The sequence below is a fragment of the Syngnathus scovelli genome, chromosome 6, assembly GCF_024217435.2.
Source record: "Syngnathus scovelli strain Florida chromosome 6, RoL_Ssco_1.2, whole genome shotgun sequence".
Lineage (NCBI taxonomy): Eukaryota > Metazoa > Chordata > Actinopteri > Syngnathiformes > Syngnathidae > Syngnathus > Syngnathus scovelli.
The window spans coordinates 13,770,582-13,786,901 of record NC_090852.1 but is presented as its reverse complement, the minus strand read 5'-3'; the positions used below and the strand labels follow the sequence as shown (position 1 = coordinate 13,786,901).

Genomic DNA, 16,320 nt, shown 5'->3' with positions numbered 1-16,320 from the left:
TGGTGTCTTCCTTGCTAAATAAATACTGACACGGCAGGACTGAATTTAGCTGTGCCTTTATTCTTTTTTTCTCAACAGTCAACACGCACCCTCACGCTCCCTCCTTTTTGTCTTTTCCATCCACCCCTATGAAAAGGGCATAGCAGAGCAATTCACTAGCAAAATATAAACAGGATAAAAAACATGCACATCATTACAGCGTGTTAGGAAAATAATAATTACTACAAAACAATTTATTATTTATTTTAGGAAATGATATCACAAAATGTGTATTAGCTTTTATGAATTATTTATAAGAGGTATAGGTTTCTCTCATAATTGGTTATTTGTGCCAACCTGTCTTTTTTCTTCTAGCTCATGAATCTGCAAACATCGGCTCAAGATCAGAGTCCCCCACTGAAGTAACAGATACATTGGCAAGCTCAGTTGCCTCAGAAACTCATCCAAAACCCTCTGAAAGCATCAGCAGTGACTTAAAATCGCAAAAAGAATCTGGGGGCACAGGCAGCCAGGTAAATTTTCTCGTCTTAAACAAGTGTATGTATGTAATTTCTTGGTCCAGAAATGTATCTTTCTTTCTTCTAAAATGTCTAACATGTACTGGGTATTCATCTCTAAACTGGCATTGAAAATCTTTTTACCATTTTAGAAAAACGTGTCAAATCAAGTATCAGCATGGAAACCATTTTTTTCTCAGACATTATTACAACAATACTATAATGTGATTTGAATGTTTTCACGTGTCAGTCTTCACATTTCCCTTTTGTGACTACTGTAGCGTGTGTGGACTCTGTAAAGTGCTGTGAAAAAGTATTTATTGCTTCACTTCCTTATTTCTTTTTAGGAAAAGCATGATACAAAGCACGAGCTCATTGATTGGTGTGTGGATGAATGATTTTTCTGGTTGACATGCCCATTCAAATTTTTCACTCCACGGGGGATGTGTGCCGTGGATTAGCCCCTCCACTTTACACTTTACCAGTTTATTGGGATTTTCTGTCTTTAATCTTATTGACAGCCCCCCATGCATCTCTTCATGACTTCAGCGATTATATCCTCGGAGAAGCTTTTCTGTTCTTGCAGTTGTTAATCAAAAAATGTATTTTATTTTTCAATTGACTCTTTTTCAATGTCAATACTTGTTTCAACGTTAATACATATTTTCCCACAAAACCAACACGAAGTTTCAGTGTCAAAACAAAATGTTCTGACAGCATCACTGTTTTCTGTTTCAGGGATTAATTAAAACCGCATTGTGTAATCTCTTGCCTGAAAAGCTCCTGGTCGAAATCCTAAAGGAGAGATTTCAGGTAGTAAGACACTGATGATTAGACAGCGTTCTGTCCTGTTATTCTGACATATTTTCTCTTTTGTTTTGTCTACTCATGTCAACCAGTTCGATGACTGCTATTGTGGAATCATAATTTACAGTCTTGATTCAGTCTACACCAAGTCTGTGGCACACTCTCTTCAAATTATTCTCAAGGCGCTTAATAACCGTAAACACATATATGTGATCAACATACATGACACATACAGTGCCTTAAAAGCTCGGAAGATGGCAGAAAGAAAAGCTGAAGGTAAATTTGCATACACGACTACTAATTCGCTAAGGAAATTATATAATAATTTTCATAATAAATTAATGAAGGATTTTTAATGTAATATGATACATTGACCTCTGATGAGAATTCATACTCATTATTTAATTATTACTTATCAATTGTGATTATTGTATGACTAAACATATGTGCAATGGACATTGGGCAGAGGCTTTGCAGATGGAAAAGGCACAGTTGGAGGAGGAGTGGCTGCAGAATATGGATGAGGAGGAATATGAAACTCTACCAGAGGAAAAGAAAGAGCAAATTATTGAACGACAGAAACAAAAGAAACTCAAGTAATGATGGAGTGACACCCTCCCCTCCAAAATCTCATTATATTGTATCTTCATTTTATATCACTAACATTAAACACAATGCATTTGTGTCCGCCAGAGTTCTTGAGCGAATCAGGAAAATGGAGCAGGAAAAAAAGCTACAGGATGAAATGAAGAAAATCAAACTCGATGAGTTAAAGAAGAAGACTAAAAAGGGTGCAGTTAAGGAAAGCAAACAAGTGTCAAGGAAGAAGGCTTCCGTGGAGAGTAAGCAGGTCTGTATATTTATTATTTAGTTAATTTCAAACTCACAGTGGTTTCACTTTTGTTACGGATGTTCAGATGGAGGAAAATCTGCAAAGTAACAACGACCAAGCATGTATTTTATTTTTGTGTGTGTATATTTTAAAACAATATTGCCCTTTCTCAATATAATTATTGCCTGGAGTTTTAGCCCAAATTTGTAATCGCTGTTTAATCACTGAATCCCTGATGAATTTGAATGATGATCTAAATTTACTTTTGCTGTGAAAAAAAAAAAAAAAAGGAAATTTGATTTGAAAGTGGAGTGCACTTTCAGTATATATGGCGCTTTACCAACACCTTATTTTGGGTCAAATAATTTACTTTAGTCTCCACCATCACTTGCCATGCACTGGTCAACAGAAACTCAGGGTGGACTTTGAATCATGGGTCCATTTTATGAACTGGTTAATGTTTTGGACCAATTTCAAATCCATCCGCTCATGTCATGCAATTTGTAGGATAGCGGCGCTACACTGTGTATGCCAACTCCAAATGTCAATAATAACATTTCAAATGATCTTGTCCCTTTAGCCATCTAGTGCAATGGCTGCTCCTCGAATCCCATCCTCAAAAGAATCACAAGCGGACAAGAAAGATCAATCTTCAAATGACGGTAACAAGACACCATACATTACAGAATCCCTGCACAAATTATCGAAATGATTTTTCTTAGCAAAGTTTGAAAATGACTGTATTTATTGTATTGTATTGTCACCCCTCTCTATTGATGGCAGGAAAACAAGGCAAAGACGGAGAAGACACAATGCAGTCTGATACAGCAACGGAAAAGGTAGGTTTACTGTGAAGCATACTCATGACCCAAGTGAGAATACTTGGTGTATGGAGTGTCATTTTCAAGAATGTCAAATGACTGTAAAACCAACCAGTGTCACCTTCGTTCCTAGCCCGTGATAGATAAGCTGCACAATATGTTCAGTGCGTATGAAAAGTGCCAAATCCAGGTGGAACACATTCTCCAACATTGGGACCGTGAGAACGGCTTATTGCGGGTCCCGCTACCAGGTCAGGATACATCCCCAGATGATGCCCCGGCTGAGAAACAGGTTCTTGTCTTTCCATCTTCTGCTGTACATACAGTATAATTTTATTGCTGTATGTATATACGGTACACATTTATACACAGATAAACTTGTGCTTGTATTTGACAAATTCCATGGTCTGAAACTTTCAGTGTCCCTACAATATTTATTTTCATAATTCAACGGTTCATTTTACAGACTCCCGCACCAAAGAAGCACAAAAAATCCACTAGCAAAATCCCATCTCCAAACAATCAGACAGAGCCAGCCAAAAACGAAAAGGCAGCAATCATCATCCCTCACATTGTTCTTAAACTCACAGGCACAGACTATCCAGATTTGTATGAATTGCTCAAAAACCAGGACCTTCCTCCACTACATGAGGTAGGGCCAGCAAATGGTATTTTGTTTTCAGTATCATTTATTATGCCTTATAATTCCTGTTCTTACCTTTGGGTTTGCCACTTTAAATTCCATAGGTACTCGATGAACTGGGTTTGGGTTCAGGTGAACTTTCTATCCCTCCCCCGATTACATTCTCGGTGATTCATCTACCCAAAACTAGGGAGCGAGTAAAGAGACAAGTGAACTGTAATTGTTTCATATTTCTGAGTCGTTCTTCAGGAGATGAACGAGATGAGAGAAAAGAGGAAGATGATGAAGATGTACAATCAATAAAGGTAAAATCAGCGTTTTAATGAAATCTCAATCACACTTCTTTTACAGAGAAATTATAAAGTATTTAGGTCAGGCATTTTTCCTGTGTGTCTATAGTGTTTCTCAGGACCCATTTATTCGAGTCAGGTTGTTGGTGAAAAGGCCAAATATCTAAAGTTCCTTTTGTCAAAATAGAAACGGCGTTTTGGGGGCTTGAATACGCTAAAAGTCGAAACCAGAGTGAAAGGGTTAAACCTCTACCATTTCATTCTCATATACATGGCCCAAAACGCAAAGGTCCGCTGATCTTCAGATGTTTTGGCATCACATACATGTGGAAGAAGAAGAAATTAAACAAACAGAGGTTGGGCGTGATCCTCTGTCCCTATTTCAGCCTCGCACAGTCAGTCTGGGTTAGCCAAACGCCGTCAAGAACGGACTTACCGTTACCACGTCACATGCAAGTGTAGACACCTGGCATGCAGAGAAATAAAGGAAGAATAAAACAGTTGTACACATTTTGGTAGACCACGATGACGCATCCCATATTGTATTAATATCACCGTCTGTTTTTATTTATTTATTTATTTATTTATTTATTTATTTATTTATTTATTTATGCATTCTTAAAATAACACCTGGCAAATTTGTGAATTGTTTAGGCAGCTTTGAAAGAAAATTATAGACAAGCATGTTAAAAGTAATTCCTATGAAACCGTTTCCATGCGGCTTGATGTTTTGTGACAATAGATGCACGTATTATTTGGGTGCTCAAGGGCCAACTTCCACAAGGAAACTAATCACAAATGGAAGAGACATATGAATGGTAGCAAAATAGCACATAAGGATTTACAATTTAAAAAATTTAAATTAAATTACATATACATATGTTGAAAAAAATATATGTTGTGTTGAATGTTTTTTGTGTCCTATAGACGCCTAAAGGTCGCAAAGCAAGTGCAAAGCTGATTAAAGATAAGAAGGGCAGAGAGAGTCAGAAGAGTGTTAAAAGGCCTGCAGCCCTTCCAAAAGTTAAAGCCACGGAACAAAATCTAACCTCTGGACTTGTGTCTTCCACAACTGATATTTCCGACCAAGATCCTCACAATGCAAGTGTAGAGCAGAAACGCAACCAGAGGTAAACAAACAAAATGAATAAAATGCTTGTTTTGCATCCAATCAGCTGCAGCAAACAAACAGCATAGCGCTAAATATTTGGAATCTTAATAAATCAGGCCCAATGTATTTGTGTCTTTGTGTGCAGCCTCACAACATTTCGCTGGGTTGTGCCAGCAAATGGACAAGTGGTGTTGAAGCTATGGTTTTACTCCAGCACTCCTGGGATATATGAACAAACCTTCAACTTTGAGCTCCTTGGGACTCACAAAGTCTACCACCTCCTTTGCAAGGGGATTTGCACATATCCCTCCTTCTGCAACGACTACAAGTCAGTTGTGATGTGTTTTTTGAAATCCTTGTGGGAATTGAAAAGACTGAGCCTCTATGTTCATGGGGACATGTTTCACAATCGATCTTTTTATTTTTCCTCAGGGTTCTTTTTCCCTATTGCCGAGAAGTGCCAAAATTCCTCCAAGGGCTAAAGAGGACATATGTTGTTAATCCTGGGTACTATGAGTTTGGACCATTACTCTGTAGCAAGACTAGAGACAAGTGAGTAGAGCAATGAGGCGATGTATGGACTTAGATTGGGGTCAAACGTTTTGTACTTGGAAAAAAATAAAACATGCAACTGAAAGAAATAAGACCACAAATCCCTAAATATAAATGGAAGTGAAAAGTGAAAATAATTTATTTATAATAATTACCAAAGGGAAACAAAATTATTTGCAACTCAAAAAACCATTTCATACAATTATAATTACTTAGAATACATTGTTTTATTTTTTTAATATTCAAGCGTTTATTTTCAATTTTAAGTACCAAATCTTTGACCCCAATCTCACTTCATTGGCCGGTACTGTTTTTTTTTTCTTTCTGATGCACATTACGTGGTTTAACTGTCTGCACAGGTACAAGGATAATCGATATCCAGACAACACAGAGAGACTGGTGATCAGAAACAATTCCGGACTTGAGGCTGAGATTCAGTTCCATTTCCAAACTGACACCCAGGGCATCACATATCTGCTAGATCCTCCCAACATGACTCTACAAACTGACCAGGAGCAGGTACCACGTTAACTGTCAATTCAAATTGCCTCATGGAGATTTTAACATCACTCTGTGGTATTATTCCACCAAGTCAGACTATCCAATCTATACCAAACCTACAGAAAAATGTTTTGTCATCTCTTTTCCTTTTTATTTGGTCTAGCCATAGGACATGTCTAGTTAAGTGGTACAGTTGTAGAGTCATTTTGACCCCACGGGGTGAGATCTTGTGTGAAGCCCCTGATCAAGGCCATTATTGACCAAATACTTATTTTCCCCCATTATTTGCAAATAAATTCTTTAAAAATCAGATAATGTGATTTTCTGTGTGAATGTGGAGCTGGGTGTATTTATTGTTGAAATAAATGAATACATCAATGTAATTTGTACTGTAACTCATAGGGAAGAACATTTTCATACTATACTGGATTCTTATTCACCTTTCTCAGGAGTTGACTGTCTGGGCTTACCCAACAACTCCAGGAGAGATCAAGGACAATATTGTGTGCTGTATCAAGGACAATCCAGAGGTTTTCACCATTGCACTCTCCTGTCTGGGAGTGAGACCAGAGCTGGAGCTAGAAAGCAAACGAATGCATTTCAACAGGGTTTTACTTCACAGGTAGTTATTTTGCCAACAATCAGTAGTCAGCCCTGTTTCCCAAGTAACAGAGGGTTTTTCTATTACATAATTTTGACATTATACTACGATATGTCTTCTGCATCTAAAGACAGGAGAGTCGAAGTGTGAAGCTTCACAACAGGACTCCTCTGCCAATATCGTGGAGACTTCATGGTTTAGAGGAACTTGGTGATGAGTTTAGTGTATCTCAGGACCACAGTGTCGTTCTACCCAACTCCTCCCTCCTCTTGACCATGCACTTTTTAGCCAAAAAGCCACTGAATATTAAAAAGCAATTACGTTTTGAGGTAAATTACAATTGCATTGTGGGTACTGAGTACCATTTATGAGTGCATGTTCACTCTTGTTCTGTATGTGCTGTATTTTTATTTATTTTTTTCTTCCAGGTTTCAGATGCAGAAAATATTCTGGGTGTCTTATACACGGACAAAATACAGGTCTCTGCAGAAGCCTTTGATATAGCTATGGACATCACGCCAGGTACACAATAATAATACTGATAATAATAATAATGTTAATAATATGGGCGGCTCAGTGTCACACTGGTTAGCACGTCCGCCTCACAATTAGGAGGGTGCGGGTTTGATTCCACCTCCGGCCCTCCCTGTGTGGAGCATGCATGTTCTCCCCGTGCCTGCGTGGGTTTTCTCCGGGCACTCCGGTTTCCTCCCACATCCCCAAAAACATGCTTGGTAGGCTGATTGAGCACTCCAAATTGTCCCGAGGTGTGAGTGCGAATGGTTGTTCGTCTCTGTGTGCCCTGCGATTGGCTGGCAACCGGTTCGGGGTTTCCCCCGCCTACTGCTCAATGACTGCTGGGATAGGCTCCAGCATGCCCGCGACCCCCGTGGAGACAAGCGATATAGTACATATGGATGGAATAATATAACCAAGATATTCAACTATATATTGAAGATACGGTATAGTGTTTTATTAATACGTTTGTTACCCATTCTGTGGCAGATGGCTGTCTGGACTTTGGAACAATAAAAGTCTTTGAAGAAGTAGAACGTACCATCAAACTGAAAAACCAAGGAAAATATGAATTTGTATACAAGTGAGTTTAGATGACTTATGTATTTCCATTGCACCCTTAAAATGCCATTTGGACTTCACACACATGGGCAGAATAAGTGTAATAATGCGGACTTTATTTACACCAGGATTTTAGTTGGAGACAAAAACCCCAACCTAATATCGGCCTTCACGATGACTCCTGCAACTGGTACCTTAATTCCTCGCAAAAAGTACACATCGATTCAGATTGTCTGCAAGCCCAAGAAGGAAGTCTCAGTCACAGACAAACCTGTCCTCTCCTGTCAGGTAGGTATGGCTTTGGGCATACACTGTAAACAATTTCAGATTTTATATATACATGTATGTATGTATGTATGTATGTATGTATGTATGTATGTATGTATGTATGTATGTATGTATGTATGTATGTATGTATGTATGTATGTATGTATGTATGTACCTTTGTACATACAAGAAAGCGAGGCTGCAGAATTGAGTCCAGTCTGCAGAAACGAGGCAGAAAGTCATAATGACACATTGTAACTTCTGCATGTTGTTCAATTGTATTTATTTATTAAAAAAAAAAAAACAGGAACAATGTGAAGTGGTGTTATAAGTAATTGTGCTTGTCTACTGCAGGTGATTGAGCCCAGCATTGGAGATGGAGGACATATTGTAGCCATTTTACCCATCAATGTTACAGTCCAGTCAGTCTTTTCCAGGTTTGATGTCAATATCATACGTTTGTTTTTGGGGTTTTTTGGAAGAAGAAAAAATATAGTTTTGTAATGATACATTTAACATTTTTCAAACATTTCTGTGATCGGCTTTGTTGTGATAAATACTAACATGAATAAAATGATTGTCTTACATGTGTTAGTATACTCATTTTGGTAATGCAATGATTAGAATGTTTTAATTCAATTATTTAATTTTTATCTTGTGTAGGTACACAATCTTTCCGTCGTGTGACATCAATTTTGGCCCTCTCGTTTATGGCTCCAAGAAAAGCCAGAACTTTGTTATTGAGAACAGTGGAATATTTGAGACCTTTTACACCATCTCCTGTGTGGGCATCGGCATTTGCCCACGAACAAAGCAGAGGTATGAAAGCACCATGGAAGCACCACAGCAGGACAGCAGTTAACATTTCCTCCAGTTTGTCTTTGATCCACCTCTAATATAATGTTTCAGAGAAGATACGATATGAGAATAAATTGTACTTCTGTCTTGTACTTTGTACTCTTGCTGGCCACAGTGGTAAGAAAACCACACGAGACAGCACTTCAGAGAAGTCTCATACATCCGGTACTAAAATGAGGAGTGAGTCCTTCCAGAAAGATTCAAACGTGTCACAGGTGAGACACTACTCGTGGAAATAAGTGAAGAGGCAAATTTTTATCTATACTTTTATGGTTCCAATTATTCTATCCATTTGATTTCTATTTTCTTTGAAAAGCAAGCTTATATCAATTTCTCAGCGAGTGCTGAATTATTATTTTTTTAATTAAATTTACCCGACTCATCCGACTTTAATCTAAAATTGATTTTTGGTAGACTTTAACTAGTATGTGTTAATTGTGGTCCAATTTTTACCCAAATTGGGTTGTTTTTGATCCAGCAGTTTTAAGAGTGTAGTATAACGTGCCGTTGAAGATGATTCCAAAATGAAATTGAAGGTGTTGTTGCATAGCTGCGTTACACCTTTGATTTGAAAAATTACATCCTACCCCATTATTCATATGTTAAAAACTCTTAACTCCTAACTTCCTCTTTGATTACCTACTCATCTTTTTTTTATGCCTGAGTATCATTATTGTCATCCATCAAATACATCTCCCTCCAGAAATTATGTGTCACACTTGGGACACTTTATTTTTAAGGGAGACTGTAAGCCCCTCGGTTTGACATCAAAAGGTATTTAGTATAGACGGTTTCTGAAAGCTGTCGTTAATTTCATTAACACTTCCATTGGGCCAAATGATGAATGCAAGGAAATATATACAATATGTATTACAGCTCTCAAAATATTATCAACTGCTGTTGAGACTCTGCCCACCAACGCTCCCCAAGGATAGTGGACACAGACAGAAATCAGCAAAAAGGGGCAGCCAGAAAACATGAACTCGACAGTAGAGATTTGTACTTTCACTCATGCGGCACTTAAACTGATTACACTTGTCAATTAGTGAAACGGTCACGAGGCGCAAATACTCCCCACCCCAGTTCAATAACTTACAGAAGCCAATGTGTTAGCTCACGCTAATCAATAAACCTGTGCATGTGAGGGCTAGACTTTGTTTAGTTTTTTTTTTTAAGACGCGTACAGCTTGGTAGCACGGTGTTTGACATGTCAGGAGAAATTGATGAGTCCAAGTGTGCAAAGTGTGTTTACGTGCATGTCTAATACAAGATATTAATAAGTAGGTTTACCACACATTTTAGACATGAACCTTTCCTTTTTCTGTAATCTAGAATCGACTCAGCACAGGCGTGTTTGCGGTGTTCCCTTGCACGGGAATAATGCAGCCTAGGACCCGGCAGGCAGTGACGGTTGACTGCATAGCTGAACAGCTCGGCAGCTGGAGCCAGAATTTGCTTATCGACATCAGTGGCCGTGACCCCTCGGACCACCCTGAAGGCATACCATATAAGCTGATAGCTGAAATTTGTAGGCCAGGTGGGAACTGTCATTCTTACCTTTTTTAAATCGTAGACTGCGGTGCCTTAGAGCCTAGTTGAATGATCAAAAATATTCTTAATTTCTATGCCTGCAATGACCTCTCTAAAGCTGAACACTTGTTTTTGCTCCCATTTTCATGACTTTTCTATCCCCGCTTTTGATTTCCTCTTCATTAATTGACACCTTTTCTTTTTGCCATACAGGCATCGTTTTGGAAATGGCCTCTATCTTTGAAGAGCACCATGTGTGTCAAAGCATGAGTCAGCTAACATCTGAACCATTTTTCAGTGCAGAACAGGTTTTTGTACTGGAAGAGAACAAGCTTATTTTCAGTAAGATTCTTGTGGGGCGAACCTCTCAGGTTCGCTTAAAACTTACTAACAACAGCAAGGTGCCTTACACGCTCAACTTGGGCATCAGATATGTTGGCATTAAGGTAAAATCTCTGTCGACTGCATGGAATATTATATCCTGAAGAATGTATCAAATGACCATTATTTCTTTACAGATGTCCGGCAATGTGGACGTTTTTGAATTGCCGTCGCCAACACTGTTCGTTCCCGGCCAATCCCACGCACTCACTTCATTGAGCTTCACACCGAATACAATGCAAATCTACAATGCTGTGTTTGAGGCCACGTTTGACAAAAGCAGCAGGTACCGTATTTTCTGCACTATAAGGCGCACTGGATTATAAGGCACACCTTCAATGAATGGCCCATTTTAAAACTTTGTCCATATATAAGTCACACTGGATTATAAGGCGCACCTTCAATGAATGGCCCATTTTAAAACTTTGTCCATATACTATAAGTCACACCGGATTATAAGGCGCATCTTCAATGTATGGCCCATTTTAAAACTTTGTCCATATGTAAGATATATACATTTTGGCCCGCTGTGGTGGCTCAATATTGGTCCATATATAAGGCGCACCTGATTATAAGGCGCGCTGTTGGCTTTTGAGAAAATTTGAGGTTTTTAGGTGCGCCTTATAGTGTGGAAAATACAGTACCATGCTTCAAGATGGTATGAAGTTGTTTTTTTTTTTTTTTTAACCCTCTGAATCCTTTCAAAGAGGCACATTCATACAGTTTCTTTTTTTTTCACTTTATTGAAGAATAACAACAAACCTAAAGAACAAGGTTTTGGAGTTTGATATAACTGCTGAAGGCTGTCTACCAGTTGTGTCTGTGATACGTCCGGCCAGCAAAATAAATCCAGCCTTGCTGTTCAGACGGATCTTAGTAGGACGTACTAATACCCTACCTTTGGTGCTATTAAATGATGGCAGTGTGCCAGCTCAGGTGAGGGAATGTTTATTTGATTGTCAATACAATATAGTATATGTTCATTTTCTGTATTCAAACAGTTGGTTGTTTTTATTATTTTCGAGACAAATGAATCTTTGCTTCCTGTACAAAGTATCCTCATTTTTGTGTTCTAAAGGCCCAAGTTGACATGACGGATAAACACGGAGTGTTAACACTCAGAGCTGCTCCTGAAAACAAATGTAGCACTATCGATTTCTCTCAATTTGAGGACACCCTTGACACTGGTAAAAAAAACATCTCCTCTGAATGTCAAAGCTATTCCAGTTGTAATTATTTCTGTGCACCGTATTCCATCAATCAATGTAACGTGTCGCAGTTTGCATCAAATTGGTGACCTTCACTTCTTGTTTATTTACCATCCAAATACATATTTGCAAAGCTTGCAACAGTCTTCAATCAGCCCTTCTCTCCAACAGCACCTCAGTTAGTCCACAGAGCATGCCTGAAACTTGATGTTAATGAGAGGGCTGAATTTGAGGTCACTTTCTCCTCAAACAAACCTCTGAAAGTGGACGACAAAATTTCTGTGCAAGTCAAGGACAGCCTTTACAGCAATACTACAATACAAGTAACTGGAGAGGCTTACCAGCAACTGGTTAGTCTTGAAAACATCAGAAAGCCACCACGGGAATTGCATCCCAACTACGACCAGGAAGGTAAGAGTTAAACATATTTATTGAAACAAATATTACAAATATTGGAAGATGGGCACGTGTTAGTAGAGGGTATTAGTAGCGTGTACCATACATAATGCATACATAACATTTTTACAATTTTGTTTTTAAGTTGAGGTATTTTGGTTTTCCATGTGATTCCCATAGGTCTTAATGGTATTGAGTAGTGTGTATTACTTTTAAATAACCTCACCGAAGAATCCAGTACCTTCCCAGTCTAATGCTGTTAGCTAACACTAATCAGCTGTTTTAGACAATGTAGTATGGTGGCTGGACAACCTAGATGCCAAGACAAACTGTTACAGTGATGTAACTGATGTTACGGTGCATCATTAGATTATTGCCATGTTAACACAATGCTTTGCATCTCCACAGATTATTCCGACTTGCTCAGTTTTGGTTACTGCTCAGTAGCCTGTCCTGTCAAAGAGAGTTTCACTTTGACAAACCATAGCAGCAGTAACCAAGTGGTGAGGTTTGAGTGGCCCGCTGATGATTCCAATCTCAGTTTTTCACCGCAGGTAAGCACTGGGGAGAAGTGTCCTCTCAAAGTTTAAATGTATTATTTATTTTAATATTTGTTTATTATTTCTTATTGCTGATGTTAGTTTTTTTGCTCATTTTGTACATTGAGAACTAAAACTGGTCTAGAAATAGCATTACCTTTCATTTTGGATGTGCTATGCCGCTTATCTGACTTCGGGCAAGTGATTAACCTGGAGTTAGATTAATAATTAATTAATTATTGGACCCCTTAATTGATGTCTTTTTTTTTTTTTAGCCTATATGTACTGCTATAGCTCCCACACCGTGTTTTTATTGTATTTCCCGCCTGAAGGTAGGACACCTGCATGCAGGCTGTTCTAAGGAAGTGACAGTCATTTTCTGCGCCAAAGCTCGAGTGATACTAACAAGACAGCAAATTTCATGCAAGATTTGTCAAGTGACCTTCCAGCAGCCATTGGATCAGGTTGCTGACTGGGATGACCAAAAGAAGACATTGCAGTCATCATCGACACAGCCACAGCAAACAGGAAAGAATAAGGTACGTGTTGACATGCATCATTCAATTCATCTCGTTGACAACGAAAAATGTATGCATCGATGTACAAAAGTGCTTATGTTTGCTTCTGCACAGAAACAATATTCTGAGCCAGCTTGCTCTGTGGTCAAAGGCTCCGACTGGGATTTGCATTTACGCATCAGTGCAGTTTGTGACTTTGCAAAGTGCAGCTGCGACACTGTAAATATCCGATTCAAAGACACATTGGCTTACCAAAGCAGCACTCACCAGTAAGTTGCGCTGCTACCCCCGAGCCATTTTAGAATTAAGGAATGGGCTACAGATAAATGCTTCTTGGCAGCGACGAAACACCCCTGAATTGATTCTACGTCCGAATAGCTCAGCCTCTCCATCTTGTTAAATTGCTACTGTTTTTTAATTACTTACAGAATACCATACCTTTGTTTTATGTGCAGAGTGCAGATAGTTAATGAGGGTGCTGTGAAGCTTGAATTTTCCTGGCAAGTCTTGATAGATTCAAGCACCTGTCCTCCAGTCAGCCAAAACCAAGAAGGTAAACAACATAATGTCGATGAAGAATACCTGCAGCTTATACAACTACACTGACCAGTCCACAAATTAAAACAAATGAAAAGTGCGGGCAAGCTTTCAGGAGTTATTGGCCTTGCATGCTGCCTTGCAATTGCAGTGCAAAAAGGCCTTAAGACAGTATCAAATGGAACTGGGCATTATTATCTTTTTTTTTTTTTCATTATTACCTTGCATTTTGTCATTTTTTTTTTTTTTGTCAAATGCCATTTTACTTCTCAATGTTGCGATTGGTCGGCGTGCATCTCAATGTTGCTAACATGGTCTCCTCATACCTGTTCAGGGAGCACGTCATCAAGGGCCTTGACTGAAGAACAGCCTGCAAGCAGTATGACCAGTGAAATGTCTTTTCTGATGGGAAGCCCCAATAAGAATTGTTTCACCGTGGAGCCAAGTATTGGGTCCATTTTGCCTGGTGCTTCACAAAGTTTCTCTGTTTGCTTTTCACCTTTGGAGGCAGGCCAATTCCAAGGGAGATTGCATTGCAGGTAATTTAAATCTGACAATCAGGTAAAACTTGTCCATTTGACCCAACTTTGGGTTATTTTGTAAAATAAAAAACCCAAAATATTTGCTGGGGTTTTTTTTGGACATAAAGGTTGGGCAAATTGACTCAATGTTTTAGGTCAGCCCCATTTTAACCCAAATGGAAGTATTGGCCAATCGTCAAACAAAAGTCAACACAATGAGGGAAGGGAGATTCTGGGTGCCAATCCGATCTCAAAATTTAAATGAAAATTTAGTCATACCAGAGTACTATATAACGCAAGATGAGCCAAATTATGAGAAAGAGTGATTTATAGTTTTCGCATATGTTACCAGGCTTTTGTTATTTTTGGTAATTAAAAATGAGGCACAAAATAGTATGATTTGTGTTGTGTTTTGTGGTTAGACCCTGGAATGAAACTGAATGAGTGTCTTGAACGGTGTAATAGTATATCATCACGATTGCCTGATGGTTTCCCCTGTTTATGCACATGTTTTTTCCAGTATTTCCAATTTACGTGCTGGGACTCAGGGGCCCTCAATCTCATTTTGTGGGCGCAGCATATTACCCCATTGCCACTTTGACTTAGAAGACTCTGACTACATCAGCGGGAGCCGACGCAATCCTCGATTCAGGACTTATTTGGAACCTGACATCAGAGTGATGGAGTGTAAAACTCTTGGCCTCTATACCCCAGCAAAAAGGTGAAGGAAATACCATATATTTATAAAATTAGAAGTTTGTGGCTACGACTGTTAACTTAAAAACCGTGAACATGGATTGGGCTCATTATTGTGTTGGCTGTTCTTTGTGCAGATCTTTTACTGTGTTGAACCCAACCACTGAACCATACTCATTCCAATGGAGGTGTGAAGATGCTGATAACAGTCCATTTACATGCCTTACCCCATGTGGCACTATTCTGCCTGGAGAGAAGTCAGAGGTAAGGAGACGACCATAAAACTGAAAAGTGACAGTCATACACGTTTAATCTCTTGATGCAGTGTGTTGTATCATTGCAGCTTCATTCATTTTCCATACCGCTTTCCCTATGGCCTATAATTTTTTTTCCTGGTTGCCAGTTGGTCACTGAACAAATAGGCATGCAACTATATACACTCACATTCACACTTATGGAATATTTAGATTCTTTAGATGTCACTGATGGGATGTGCAAAGTAAGACAATCTCATTCACTCCAGGGACATTCTGTTGATCATCCAAATTAATAATCCATAATGTCTCCCTCCCGAAATTAGCCCATGTCTCCGTTAGTCTTGAAAAATCAAGATGTACCTAACCTTATACGTAATCTCTTTTTGATTTCAAATAGATGTGCTTTAAATATGTGGCTGATCAGGTGAATGATGTGGAGTCATTCTGGAGCTTTGTGATTGAGACGCTGTCTCTGTCTATTCCCTTCCTTTGTGTGGGCTCCATGAAAGAACCCCTTATCTACTTTGAAAAACCTCACATCAACTTTGGAGAACAACTAATTGGTATGTTGCATTCATAGTTACCCAATGAGATCACATGTTGATGTCAGGCATTTGCATTTCATTTACTGTTTCTTTATGAGTGGGTGTTCGGCCTAATTATTACTTGTTTTTCTTTCATTTGCCCACACAATTTTGAGATTGGAGTGTTGTATGATGGCAGTGAACTAAACTCAATTCACAACAAGCAGCAGTTTGGAATAATGAACTAATCCTCAGACAAGAACTTTCAAGCTGTTTTATGTCCACTTTACCCGGAACCAGATCTTTTTAAATAAATGCACACACACACACACACACACACACGCGCGCACGCACAG

The 16,320-nt window shown here is 38.8% G+C and overlaps 1 protein-coding gene across 1 annotated transcript in view; it reads left to right on the top strand.

The window, feature by feature from the left end:
• The window catches only part of hydin (HYDIN axonemal central pair apparatus protein), a 45,987-nt gene that overhangs the window by 22,069 nt on the left and 7,598 nt on the right, over nucleotides 1–16,320 (top strand). Inside the window, exons 40-75 of the mRNA XM_049724438.2 lie at nucleotides 355–512; nucleotides 1,236–1,310; nucleotides 1,397–1,580; nucleotides 1,771–1,900; nucleotides 1,998–2,154; nucleotides 2,717–2,798; nucleotides 2,920–2,975; nucleotides 3,091–3,249; nucleotides 3,424–3,609; nucleotides 3,705–3,905; nucleotides 4,818–5,020; nucleotides 5,147–5,329; nucleotides 5,434–5,553; nucleotides 5,913–6,072; nucleotides 6,504–6,676; nucleotides 6,786–6,984; nucleotides 7,084–7,177; nucleotides 7,661–7,754; nucleotides 7,861–8,020; nucleotides 8,354–8,436; nucleotides 8,663–8,818; nucleotides 8,973–9,072; nucleotides 10,190–10,394; nucleotides 10,601–10,833; nucleotides 10,906–11,054; nucleotides 11,518–11,704; nucleotides 11,847–11,955; nucleotides 12,148–12,387; nucleotides 12,781–12,926; nucleotides 13,244–13,450; nucleotides 13,544–13,698; nucleotides 13,885–13,982; nucleotides 14,301–14,505; nucleotides 15,008–15,208; nucleotides 15,321–15,447; nucleotides 15,838–16,003. Coding sequence (XP_049580395.1) covers nucleotides 355–512; nucleotides 1,236–1,310; nucleotides 1,397–1,580; nucleotides 1,771–1,900; nucleotides 1,998–2,154; nucleotides 2,717–2,798; nucleotides 2,920–2,975; nucleotides 3,091–3,249; nucleotides 3,424–3,609; nucleotides 3,705–3,905; nucleotides 4,818–5,020; nucleotides 5,147–5,329; nucleotides 5,434–5,553; nucleotides 5,913–6,072; nucleotides 6,504–6,676; nucleotides 6,786–6,984; nucleotides 7,084–7,177; nucleotides 7,661–7,754; nucleotides 7,861–8,020; nucleotides 8,354–8,436; nucleotides 8,663–8,818; nucleotides 8,973–9,072; nucleotides 10,190–10,394; nucleotides 10,601–10,833; nucleotides 10,906–11,054; nucleotides 11,518–11,704; nucleotides 11,847–11,955; nucleotides 12,148–12,387; nucleotides 12,781–12,926; nucleotides 13,244–13,450; nucleotides 13,544–13,698; nucleotides 13,885–13,982; nucleotides 14,301–14,505; nucleotides 15,008–15,208; nucleotides 15,321–15,447; nucleotides 15,838–16,003 — 5,541 coding nt within the window. The remainder of the gene's footprint in view (nucleotides 1–354; nucleotides 513–1,235; nucleotides 1,311–1,396; nucleotides 1,581–1,770; nucleotides 1,901–1,997; nucleotides 2,155–2,716; nucleotides 2,799–2,919; nucleotides 2,976–3,090; nucleotides 3,250–3,423; nucleotides 3,610–3,704; nucleotides 3,906–4,817; nucleotides 5,021–5,146; nucleotides 5,330–5,433; nucleotides 5,554–5,912; nucleotides 6,073–6,503; nucleotides 6,677–6,785; nucleotides 6,985–7,083; nucleotides 7,178–7,660; nucleotides 7,755–7,860; nucleotides 8,021–8,353; nucleotides 8,437–8,662; nucleotides 8,819–8,972; nucleotides 9,073–10,189; nucleotides 10,395–10,600; nucleotides 10,834–10,905; nucleotides 11,055–11,517; nucleotides 11,705–11,846; nucleotides 11,956–12,147; nucleotides 12,388–12,780; nucleotides 12,927–13,243; nucleotides 13,451–13,543; nucleotides 13,699–13,884; nucleotides 13,983–14,300; nucleotides 14,506–15,007; nucleotides 15,209–15,320; nucleotides 15,448–15,837; nucleotides 16,004–16,320) is intronic.